At 34.8% G+C, this 13,232-nt stretch overlaps 1 protein-coding gene across 12 annotated transcripts in view; it reads left to right on the forward strand.

The window, feature by feature from the left end:
• ZNF638 (zinc finger protein 638) overlaps positions 1–13,232 on the forward strand; it is a 156,478-nt gene that overhangs the window by 116,192 nt on the left and 27,054 nt on the right. For all 12 annotated transcript variants that reach the window (XR_011646190.1, XR_011646191.1, XR_011646192.1 and 9 more), the window contains 5 exons: positions 933–1,210; positions 2,459–2,605; positions 3,479–3,601; positions 9,256–9,314; positions 9,543–9,595. Coding sequence is in view for 8 of the 12 variants with exons in the window: in XM_004473277.4 (XP_004473334.2) it covers positions 933–1,210; positions 2,459–2,605; positions 3,479–3,601; positions 9,256–9,314; positions 9,543–9,595 (660 nt within the window). In the remaining 4 variants the exon portion in view is untranslated. The remainder of the gene's footprint in view (positions 1–932; positions 1,211–2,458; positions 2,606–3,478; positions 3,602–9,255; positions 9,315–9,542; positions 9,596–13,232) is intronic.

A 13,232-nucleotide genomic window follows, 5' to 3' on the forward strand; every position in this document is an offset into this window, starting at 1 on the left:
TAAAGTTTCTTTTGTTTGAATTTGTTACTTCTGTATTTCCAATAAGTTTGAAATGGTGGCATGTATCATTGCCAGGATTTAACAGAGGTTGATATTTTGAGCTATTTGCCTCAACTTTTTAAAAGGCATTCAGTCTGACCCAGATCCTAACCTTAGTTCATTCTTCTCTCCTCCAGTAACTGGAGGATGAGATGTGGGAGAGACTGTCTGTCCACCTAACATCAAATTTTAAAAATCAAAGGTATACGAACAGCATACTTTTATAAATTATTATAGATTTGTGTCTCAGGAGTTTATTTTAAACTTTTCTGAAATTATTCATATTTTCAACCTGTGTCTTAATATTGGCTTGGTAATCTTTCCAGAGTTACTCATGTGTGTATTAAAGTATACTTCTACAGTGAAATTGACTATTGTAAATGTTTAGGAAATACTTTATGCATGTCTCTTAGTTACTCGATATATTCTAAAAGCATGTAAATGGAAGTACTTACAAAAGTGTGATAAGACACTGGTTCTCAGAGTATAGTTATTTTTCCATGAAGACATTTAAGTTAACATGAGTTTATTATTAAATGACTTAACAAATTTTTAAAAATTCACTTTTAATTTCTAATGGTAAATATTGATAAATACAACATAAACATAAGCTCTCTGGAAACCTCAATTTTTAAAGAGTAATAAGGTCCTGAAACCAAATGTTTGAGGATCACTGGTATAGGAAAGCTCACTGAATAAAGGAACTTCATGTAAAAACCGTTTTTGAGTGACTCTTAATTTTTCCCTTTGTATATTCCTATTTCGCTTGAGAAAAGCTCTGTGTGATAGATACTTACCTGTTCGGGGGATTGTTACTTATTTTATAATGTTATGAGATGGTTCCTACCTTAAGTTCTTTTCAGTTGAAGCTGTATTTATATCTCTTTTACTAGATAGAAAAAAGGCCTTAGAAGATGTTGTACAACAATCTGGACATACTTCAGAATTGAATAAACAGAAGCATCTTGAAGCAATTGATAAAGGGCACGCATCATCACAAAAGCTGAAAACCAGCAGTGGATCCAAGCCATCAGTTAAGTCTACAGGCTCTACAAAGAGTGATTCAAATATAGGAGGACACTCTACTCGTTATAAATCAAAGAGTCTTGATGATGATAGCTTGCCGGAAGGTAAACAGGTGTCTGATAAAGCTGTTCCTCTCCAACGTAAGGTCAGTAATCCTTTTATTAAATTATTAGTGCATATGTGCATACATCTGTTATTATGACAAATAGACAAAGTTGTCTGGATTTTTAAATTTCTATATTTCCATTAAGTTTAAAATAGTGACTTAAAATTATGTTGATAAGGAATTTTTTATTGGCGTCTCATAAGGGTGTAATAAAAGTTTAGTAACTCAAATCTTGTAGCCCAGGGATCTCAGAGGTTTGGCATTTGAGGTATCCAAAGGTGAGAACGTTTTGATGGTTTGGTGTTTTGTCTAGCTGCGTGAGCAGATTGTTAGGATGAGTTTTGCCGTGTGATTGGTGAAATGAATGTAATTACCAGCAGCATTAGTTAAATTTTGTAATCTTTTTTAGTAGGTTATAAATGAATCTCTACTGAGAAATTAATCATTTTCAGTCTATTTTATATTTTCCACAGAACAATTCAGAAGCCAGATACTCTTTTGTATATTGCAGAATAGTCTTTGTGTAGGTACTGATTTATTGGTACATTTCTTTCCATAACCTACTGGTTGTAATACTGAGGTACTATTTTATGTTATATGTTAAGTTACTCCTACTGTAAATAATATATTAAAGCATCCTTAGAATATAATTTGAATAACTCCATAGTTGCCAGATTATCAAAGAGTTTAAAATATATCGTCAGTTTTTGGTGGTATTCATGTACAGATTTCTCTGGACATTGTCTACATATATTAAAAACTTCTTTTTTAAAAGAGGTACTGGGGATTGAACCTGGGACCTTGTATGTAGGAGGCAGGCGCTCCGCTTTTGAGCTACATCACTCCCCTAAAGACTTTTAGCAACTGCTTTTCCTGCCTCAAAGAGCTTGTATTTACTAATAATCAACTTATACTTAAGGAATTTTTGAAGAGCATTGGAAAAAAATATTGAATATAGGGAAAAGTGTAAAGGGGCTGAATTAATCTGATAGGTGTCAAGACTAGGTGGTGGCAGTGGAACTGAAAAAAAATTCTTTTATATTCAAATTTTTGTATATATAGGTGGTGAATTTGATATAACATTGTATTCACATTGTATATAGTTAAATGACTATATTAAAATGATATGTCTACCCAGATTACATTTTTAGCTAGATCACAGCAAATAAAGCTGTAGTGTCAACTTCATTACTTTGATAAGACTGTGCAGTTCATACAGAAACATACTCAGTTGCTTTGGACTGCTCCATAAGTCTTTTTATTTTTCTCTTCTACCCCAAATAATAGCTGCGGAAAGATCAATCTTTGAATTATAGTTCAGTTCTTCTTCTGTCTGAATTACCAGAGGATGGCTGTACTGAAGATGATGTTAGAAAAGTATTTCAGCCATTTGGAAAAGTTAGTGATATCCTGATCGTTCCATATAGAAAGGAGGTAAGTTGTTCCATCTAAAAATGCATATACAGTCATTACTTTAGTGATTCTGTAAAATATTGAGATTTCTTTGAGAGTTATGTAAGTGTTCAGGTTCAAATGAACAAGGTACCAAAATACTATTTTATATTCTTTAGAACTGGGGTTGGCACACTTTCTGTAATGGGCCAGATCGAATGTATGTTAGGCTTTATGGGCTAGACTTAAGTTTGCAGCTACTTACCTCTTCGTTTATAGTGTGAAAGCAGGCATAGATAATATGTAAATGAGTGGGCTTGGCTGTTTTTCAGTAAAACTTTACAAAAAGAGGGGATAAGCCATAGTTTGCCAAACCTTACTTTAGAACACTAGATAGGTTAATACTATACTATAACAGGTGATTTCATTTGTATGGTATTTCTTGGATGTGGGTCATACTCTTGTAGCTCACTTGATAAAGTTCATAAAAGCTATGAATAATCCTAGACTAAGCAGAGCATGAAGTAGAGACATAAGGGAACTTGGTGGTAGCATTTTTGTTGTAAGATGCTTTCAGAGATTCTGACTTCATACATGCAATACCAGATCCTTACCTCTTAAGATCCATAAGCCTTGCTTTTACCTTTCTTCTTTTTCCATGAGTTTGCCGTGGAACCCTGTATCTCTCTTCCTACTTAAGTAATAGTAAAGAAAATTCTAAAATTATGATAAGGTTAAATGTCGATTTCACATGTGAAAAATATCCTCAAGATCAAAGCAAAAAGAGAGGCAGAAGCAACCAGAACTTGAAGTCATTTCATAGTCTCTTCCACAAGGAAGTATTAATCCATTTTTAAAATGGTTAAATTTTTAAAGGTAGATTTTGGAGTTAAATAAATTTGTTATGTATTTTAGGCTTACTTGGAAATGGAATTTAAAGAGGCAATTACTGCAGTCATGAAGTATGTTGAAACAACGCCTCTTCTAATAAAAGGAAAAAGTGTGAAAGTATGTGTTCCAGGAAAGAAAAAATCACAGGTAAACTTGATTTAGACCCAAGATATTTTATTGATAACTTTAAAAAGTTAGAATAACTCCTAAGTTTTGCCGGATTATCAAACGTATAGAAAAGCGCACAGAACATAAATGTGTATAACTCAACAGAGTATATATGTATAAATTTAAATATGATAAAACTGTATCTGTATATCTCTCTGTGTGTGTATATATATAAAATACTGTTTGGCACGACAAATAGTATTAAATGGCAAGTAACAGAATAGGAGAAAACATCTGTGAAATCAGTAGTTCACAATATAGAGCAGAGTAGAACAAAATAGACTACTTCCAGGAAGCCCTTTGCATGCTTCCTCCCAGTCCTTACACCCTCCCGTTCCCCGAAAGTAGCCCATAATTTGATTTCTGATACCGTAATTGAGTGTTGCCTGTTTTTGAACTTTAAATAAACAGAATCATACAGTATTCTAGTCATTTGGACCTTTTGCTCCCTTATCAATGTTTAGGAGTTTAGTCTTTCTAGATCATTTTCTATGTTTTGGCTTACATAGTCATACGTATTCTCTGTACAGTTCATTTAAAATATTTAATAATTTTGCTTTGCATATGTGTATTCTTTTACCTTTTTTAAAATATGCTGCAGAATGCTTAATCTATAGGTGTTCGTTAGCACAGATTTTTTCAGTGATGAGTGATTTGATTTAGAGATGAATCATGTTTAGTACCTATAACTTTTCCTAATTTTCATTATCTCAATCCTTTTGGTATAACTTTGTATGAATATACCAAAATTTATCAGTTCCCAATAGGTTACTTTTAGATTTTCAGTACTGTAAACAGGAAAATTTCGTTAATTTTTTAAAATACTCCTTTCATAGGCTTTTTTTAAAAAAACAAATCCATTTTATTGGTAAATATTAATAAAGCATATAATTCATCTAAAGTGTGCAACCAGTGGTATTTGTTATAATGACATAGTTGTGCATTTATCATTTCAGGTTTTTTTTTTGTTTTTCCTTTAAGGAGGTACCAGGGATTGAACCAGGACGTTGTACATGGGAAGCAGGCACTTAACCACTTGATTTACATCCATTCCCATAGTATACTTTTTAAAATATGCCTTTCATAGGCTTTTACTTGATGCACTTATGATAGTGCTTCTTTAGTGATATCTACCAGTTTAATTGTTGAGTTTTAGAATATACATTAATTGATAAAGCACATTACTGAATAATTTACACTCTGGTAATTTATGAGTACTGGTGTTTCAGTATTATCAATAACATCTAAATTTTTTTTTTTTTTTAAAGATTTTTATTTTTATTTATTTAATTCCCCTCCCCTCCCCCGGTTGTCTGTTTTCTGTGTCTTTTTTTGCTGCGTCTTGTTTCTTTTGTCCGCTATGTTGTCGTCAACAGCACGGGAAGTGTGGGCGGCGCCATTCCTCGGCAGGCTGCTCCCTCCTTTGCGCTGGGCGGCTCTCCTTATGGGTGCACTCCTTGCGCGTGGGGCTCCCCTACGCGGGGGACACCCCTGTGTGGCACAGCACCCCTTGCGCGCATCAGCACTGCGCATGGGCCAGCTCCACACGGGTCAGGGAGGCCTGGGGCTTGAACCGCAGACCTCCCATGTGGTAGACGGACGCCCTAACCACTGGGCCAAAGTCTGTTTCCCTAAATATTTTCATATTAGTTTTAGAATCAGCTTAAATACGCTTTGCAATTCTGAGTCTTTCCAAAAAAATGTTGATCTTTTCATTTATTTAGATTTCAATTCATGTCCTTTAATAGTCTTTAAAATGTTTTTATGAAGTTCTTAACATATTTTGGAGAGGATTTGTTTATTTTTAAAATTTATATGTATTCACATGTATTATAAATATTATTTGTATTGAGAGAGAATGGATCCTATATATTTTCTGATTAGATATTACTAGACTAACCCATCATCCTAGTATATACCTTTATGTTCCATCAATATTTCCCCATTCTCCTGGTTTGGAAAGTATCAGGAGGTGATCCTCTTTTTACTTGTTTGTGATTTCTTTCAGTTTCAGCTAACATAGAATCTGACCAGTGGGTTTAAAGAAACAAGGAGCTTATTTTTCTCGTAAGAGGAAATTTGTAGGTTAGTGGTCTAGGGTTGGTGCAACAGTTCCATATCTTTAGGAACATTCTCTTGGATGGGATTTTTGTCTTCCTGCACTGCCTTCTGGCATCATGTCAATCTTATAAGCAGAAAGAAAGGAATAAAATTATTCAAGAGTAAAAAGGAATTTGTTTCCCTTTTCTGGCAAGAATGAGTTTTCCAACTACTTTTGCCTTCATGTGATTTACCAAAACTGTGATACATGTCCTGCTTTGGCTCTAGGGCAGATTACAGAAGAATTGAATGCATAATTTAAAAACATAAACCTTAACTTGTAGACAGTTAAATGTTATGCTAGGCTTTTGAACAGGGGTATGGCATAATGAAATAGATGAATTAGATTTAACTGAAAGAGGACTGCAGAGTGAATTAGGCAAATGACTTTGAAGGCAAGGAAAGATGGCATAGATTAATTAAAGAGGATAAAGAGATAAGAGCACTGATTTCTTGTTAGACTCAGTCTATTCACACAGTCTTTTGTGATAATGGTAATGGTTTTAGGTAGGTTAATAATTCTGAGAACAGAAAGAAGTAGTAGTTTATAGTAGTGACTGTCAAGCAAGACCTGGCTGAAATTAAATTTGGAGAACTAGGGAGAACGCTACTCTTATTTAATTCTGAAAAGTTTAATTTGAGAAAATAAGGAGATAAGGATAGATTTAAGGTCTTGGAGTGTTTCAGACAGATTAAAATAATTCTCTTCGATGGCTTTTTGCAAAGATTGGTAAAGTAGCAACATACATCCCAAGGGTCCAGCCATATAACCTGTTCTGATTTTCGTAGTAATGACTGGGGAAAACATCAGCAACTAGAAACTAAAAAACATGCAGTCCACCTGTCTTTGTTGCCCTTAAGTCAGTATATTTTGGATGGTACAGAATTGAAGGAGGATTAGATGGTTAACTCATGACTCTTCTGTTGGGATAGAGCAGCATGTCTAGGGATTGAGTACCCCCAATAGAGTTCTAGTAAATACTTCCTTAGATTGGAAATATATGGACAGTCTTTTTGGCTTGTAACCACAAGTGGAAAACATTACGTTTTCTTGCCAGAGCAAGCCCGAAGTAGAAGCCCAAACTAAGAAGAAGGCCAGTGCAAAGTAGTTCTCTCTCCTCAGATCTTGATTTTGACATGGATAGTTGAAACCAAAAAAGACTTTTCTGTTCACATTTCATGTTCCTTATTAGAGCTGACTCAGACTCTGGCTGTGATTTACTTGACATTCTATCCATTTTGCTGATTCTTAGATTAAAAAAAAAAAATGTCACAGAAAACATCAAAATTTTCCATATCCCTGTATTCTATTTTATTTTAAAGACTTTATTTATTTATTTATTTATTTATTTATTTATTTATTTATTTATTTTATGTATTTCTCTCATCTTCCCACCCCTCCACCCCAGTTGTCTGTTCTCTGTGTCTGTTTGCTGCGTCGTCTTTGTTCGCTTCTGTTGTTGTCAGTGGCACGGGAATCTATCTCTTTCTGTTGCGTCATCTTGTTGTGTCAGCTTTCCGTACGTGCGGTGCCATTCTTGGGCAGGCTGCACTTTGTTTCTTGCCGGGTGGCTCTCTTTACTGGGTGCACTCCTTGCGGGTGGGGCTCCCCTACGCGGGGGACACCCCTGCATGGCACGGCACTCTTTGCACGCATCAGCACTGTGCGTGGGCTAGCTCCACGCGGGTCAAGGAGGCCCGTGGTTTGAACCACGGACCTCCCATGTGGTAGATGGATGCCCTAACCACTAGGCCAAGTCCGCTTCCTGGTATCCCTGTATTTTAAAGGGTTAAAAAATGAGTTAGCGAAACTCTGGCAGAACTTTCATTACTTTGTCTTCATAATAAGCCAGCATAGATCTCAGTCCTTCACAGTGATTCTTAACACTTTCTGAGCTACTGTACCACCACCATTACCAGTAATCTAATGAAAGCAAGTAGTTTTTTTTTCCCAGAGAAATGGATACATATCCTAAACTCAAAAATTTTTCCTTAAAGAGGGCAGTTCCTTGATATAGAAAGAAGTATGATTATCAACTCTGTAAAGAAACAATTTAAGTGTTTTCAGCAAGATTCTTGTGTTCATCTAAAACTAGAGTACAAGTGGTCAACTATGATTCAGGAAGATTGCATGGAAATGAAAAATAATGCTGGGAGGCAGTGAACAACAATTTGAGTCTTATAGAAAATCTGATGAGTAACAAGAAGATAAACCTGAAAAGGTGACATCAGAATTCAGATGAAAGTTTAATTAAAAAACTATTTCTTAAAGCAGTCATATATGTGTTAGGCATTGTGGTATTTGCAGAAGAATCAGGTCCCATCTTGGAGCTTATAGTTGAAGGTTAAAGAACTGAAAATGATGAAAGAGGTGAACAAATCTGAATTATCAGTGGAAAGCACATATTAATATTGGTAAAGCTTTAAAATCTCATAGTTATGGAGGATCAACCTGTAACTATACAAAGCAAAAATGGTATAATTATACAAAGAATAATCTAGCCTTTTGTTGCAGAGCAACACATTCTCAGAGTTACATGGAAAAAAGATTGTCATTCATTGTGATTCACAGAATTTAATTTCAAGGAGCAGAGAAAGAACCACAAGGAAATAAAATATGTGCATGTTACGTCTTTTGGCAGCAAGTCTTTGAAGCAAAATATCAGGGAAGGAGAAGAGAAATGCTCTTGGGGAATGAGGAGCTTCTTTTTTCCTCTTCGTAGGAGGCACTGGGCATTGAACCCGGGACCTCATACATAGGAGGCAGTCATTCAGGCACTCAACTAACTAAGCTACGCCTGCTTCCAGAAATGAGGAACTTTGTACCTTTCAGTGAGGCTGTTGGGGAAAGGTGATATTTGAGCAGAAACTTGAAGGAGGTGAGGGAGCAAGGCATACCCAAAGTCAGGAGCATTCCAGACAGATGGAACAACAACTGCAAAAGATTTTGAGATCCATGCATGTTTAGCTTGTTTGAGGAATATAAAGGGTGCTTTGATTGAGGGTAGAGGAGATAAGTGGTGGTTAGGGGGTAGAGAATAGTTAAAACATTTGGTGTAAACTCTTAACTGGCCATTGTAAATACTGACTTTTTGAGTGTAATGAAAGGTTTTGTGCCTAGGAGTGGCAAGATAAATCTGGTTCTATGTTGACAGATTTTGGGGGTAGATAGTAGAATGGCAAGGAAGGACGGAAAGAGACTGTTCATTATGAGGCTATTGTATTAATCAAAGCAAAAGATGGTAGATTGGTTCAGATGTGGACATCTGAAATCACAGTGCTTTCAGAAATAATGTTTTTGGAAAATGGGTAATGATAAAATGAATAAGTGATAAAAAGGCAGGATGTGAAATTATGCCATATGATCACAAATGGAAGAAAATATTTTTGTTGTATGTCTATATAAAAAGAAAAATGGTAAGCCTTTATACTTTTAGTATGGGAAATTTTAAAAGATTTTCTGTATTAACACAATTGCTTTGTATAATTGGAGAAGAAACTCACTTTTTGTTCAAAATATTTTTCCTTCATAGAACAAAGAGGTGAAGAAAAAGGCTTCGGATTCAAAGAAAGCATCTGCATCTACTTTAAAGTAAGTGATTTTGTAAATTTCATATGTAGGAATGAATGTGCATATGAAATAAAAAATTTTAATATTTACAACTTCACTATAAATGTATTTTATCACCCTAACTACAGTTTAAATAGGAAATTTTCAAATTTAGTTATTCTTAACCATTTTTAGATTTAAGCATTGAATTTTTAGAAGTTCATAGAAATTAGAATTTCTAAGTTTTTGCAAAATTTTTTCTTTAAATAGAAAAGATACAGATGCTTCAAAAGCTGTTGATACTGTGACTTCAGCTTCTACTGGTATGTTATGTTTAATATTTCTTCCCCAAATGAGTTTGTTATCTTGCTGATTATAGAAAGATGATTCTAGAAAGACGTATTTATTGTGTTCAAAAGAAGAGACCCAAATTGCATTTTTTAATTGGTCTCTGTGTTACATAAATGGTTAGCATTTGTATAATATCTGCATATTAATAGTAGAATCTTTTCTGGAATAATACAAGGACTCAGTGAAACAATGTATAGTAAAATACCTGTAGTCTGTAGTAGTTCCTAGTTTTTAATAACTTTTTAAGTGTTCAGATTAATTTTGCACTGTCCTTGTCCTCCCATCTACTCCCACTAAACCTACAGGACACCATCTAGGGGTTACTACTGTTTTTGTTTTTAAGTCAGTTATTTCTCCAGTAAAGGTGGTGGGCCCAAACAATTTCTACATGTGAGTTCCACCAAACTTTTAAGTAGTAACTGCAGTTTTTGTTCAATTGTTTTTATAGCATTAGAAAAGAAAAGCTTCCTTTAAAAAAGGGAATGAGGGGAGCAGATGTGGCTCACGTGGTTGAGCACCTGTTTCCCACATGGTAGGTGGGGGTTTTGTCCCCAATACCTCTTAAAAACAAACAGCAAGCAAATGAAAAAACTAACTCAGGGAAGCCATTGTGGCTCAGTGGTTGAGTGCCAGCTTCCCACATATGAGGTCCCAGTTAAATTGTGGCCCTGTACCTCAAAAAGCGGAGGATGAGGAGGAATGGGGAGAGAGGGAACAAGAAGAAAAAGACTAATATACTACATTTATTCCAGAGATACAAAAACTTTTTTCACATAAAGACCTATATATGAATATTTATACCTCTTTATTTGTATTAGCTGTCAACTGGGCACAACCCTATGTCTTTGAGTGGATGAAGAGTTAAATTGGTACATCCATGGCATAGAATGCTACTTAACAAAAAAAGTAATGAACTTTAGAAACATGCAAAAACTTGGGTGGAATTTAGGGGAATTCTGCTGAGTGGGGGCAAAAAGCCAATCTCAAAAGGTTATATATTATTATAAGATTCCATTTCTGTAACATCCTTGAAATGACAGAATTACAGACAAAGAACAGATTAGTGGTTTTCTGGGTTTGTGTGGTAGAGGATGGGAAGATAGTTGTTGCTTTAAATGGGTAGTGCAAAGGATTGTTGTGATGGAACTGTTCTGTATCTTGACTAGTGGAAGTTACACTAATTTACACATGGGATAAAATTTCATAGGACTAGATACACCCACAGATCAGTGCATGTGAAACGGGTGAAACCTGAATATTGATAGATTGTGTATCAGTGTCAATTTTCTGATTAAATGCTGTACTATAGTTATTCAGGACAGTGTCATCGTGGGAAACTGGGTGAGTGGTATTATGGGATCTCTCCGTATTTCTTACAATTACATTTGAATGTACATTTATCTCAAAATTAAGTTAAAAATGTTTTGAAGATGCTGATAAAGCTAACACAATAAATGAAAACGACAACTATTTTACTTACCAATATTGGTATAAATTTTAAAAGAAAACTTAGCATGTCATGTCTCAGAGCACATTAAATGTGTAGTGTGTTCTCAAGAAGAGGTTCATATCGGAAGTATAAAGATACCTCAAAATGAGAAAATCTGTAATTCAGCTTACTATATTAAAAAGAAATAGATCATATCCTTTCCATAAATGCTTAAAAAAAGTATTTGGTAAAGGTCAATATCCATTCCTAACATTCATTAAAAAACGTCTTAAAAGTGGGGTGCAGGTGTAGGTCAGCAGTTGAGTGCCTACTCTTCATGTATGATGTCCTGGGTTCAATCCCTGGTAACTCCTAAAAAAAAATAGATGATTTCTTGTTCTCCCATGAACTATAACAAATGTACAATTCCAATACATAGCATTAATAATGAGGGGGAAGGTATATGGAAACAATATAAGTGTAGGCTAAGGACATCGTAGTAGTAATCTGATCATGTTCTTTCATAATCTGTAATAAATGTTCCACAACAATGTAAGGTGTTGGTGGAGGGGTGACATATGGGAATACTGCATATTATGCATGGTTGTTTTGTAAGCTCACAATTTCTCTACTTAAAAAAAAGAGAAAGAAAATACTCCTACCAAAAAAAAAAGTGCTAAGAAGAGCCAAGATAGCTTTTTCTCCTCCCTTAACAGAAATACTTATGAGACAGGGTACACCAGAAAGACGTGTGTATTAAGTGTTCTTATTAATCATTGAAGTTTACCCCCAAATTAAAAAAAAAAATGCCTTTAATATGGTATAGTGTATTTGTGTTTATGTAGTTTTATTTATATATGCATATATGTTATATTAAAAGCCAGCATGTGCTTAATAGTAAAGCAGTAGAATTGTTCCCATTAATGTTGAGAACAAAAACAAGGATACTTGTCACCTCCCTGAGTTAACATTCTAAAACTACTAACCACTAGCCAGTACAAGTGGCTAAAATTAATAAGGCATAAGTTATTTTATATATATGTAGAGGCCATTTATAATATGTTTATCAATTATAAAAATAAATTAGAGTACCCAGAATAAACGTAGTAAAAATGTAAAAGCTATGAGAAGATAACTAAAATACTAGTAAGAAGCATAAAATAAGGCTTAAATGAAAAACAGCTCAATCTTAACATAGTAAGACACATCATTATATAATGTTTATTTTTTCTAGAATAAATACATATTATGAACCTAGTATGAATCTTAATAAGGTGTTTTAGAAGCTATTTGAGCTGATGCTAAAGTTTATATATAAAAAGTAACAAAAATAGGCAGGAAAATTGTGCAAAGGAAGACTAATTAGGACATACTAATAGATATTAAAATATAAAGTTACAGGATTTAGACTTGTTTGATACAGGTTTCATAAATACACCGAAGGTCAGTAGCACAGAAGGGATTTCAGGAGTTCAGAGATAGTCCCAATAAACATATGGAACATTAGTAAATTATTATGCTTTTTTTTTTTAGATTTATTTTTATTTATTTCTCTCCCCTCCCCCCCACCCCTCATTGTCTGTTGTCTATGTCTATTCACTGTGTGTTCTTCTGTGTCCGCTTCTATTCTCATCAGCGGCACTGGGAATCTGTGTCTCTTTTTTGTTGTGTCATCTTGCTGTGTCAGCCTTCTGTGTGTGTGGCACCACTCCTGGGCAGGCTGAACTTGTGCGCTGGGCAGGCACTTTTTCTGCGTGGGGCTCCCCTCTGCGGGGGACACACCTGCGTGTCACGGGACTCTTTGCACGCCATCAGCACTGTGCTTGGACCAGCTCCACATGGGTCAAGGAGGCCCATGGTTTGAACCCTGGACCTCCCATGTGGTAGGCGGACGCTCTGTATGTTGAGCCTAGCCCGCTTCCCTATGCTTATATTTTGAATTAGTGGAGAAAAGATCAATTAAGCAATAAATTGTCTAGTCAACTTTGTAAAAGCAGAGCATTATAATACCAAAATAAATTACAGATGGATCAAAGATTTAATATATATAAAATGTGAAAGTACTGCAAGAAAATGTAGAGAATTTTTCTTAATCTCAATTAAAAATTTTTTTTAATCTGGGTGACACTGACTGATTTTCTTAATATGTAGCAGCTCTACAAAATAATATAAACACTAAT

Source organism: Dasypus novemcinctus, chromosome 17 (assembly GCF_030445035.2).
Source record: "Dasypus novemcinctus isolate mDasNov1 chromosome 17, mDasNov1.1.hap2, whole genome shotgun sequence".
NCBI classification, from domain to species: Eukaryota; Metazoa; Chordata; class Mammalia; order Cingulata; family Dasypodidae; genus Dasypus; species Dasypus novemcinctus.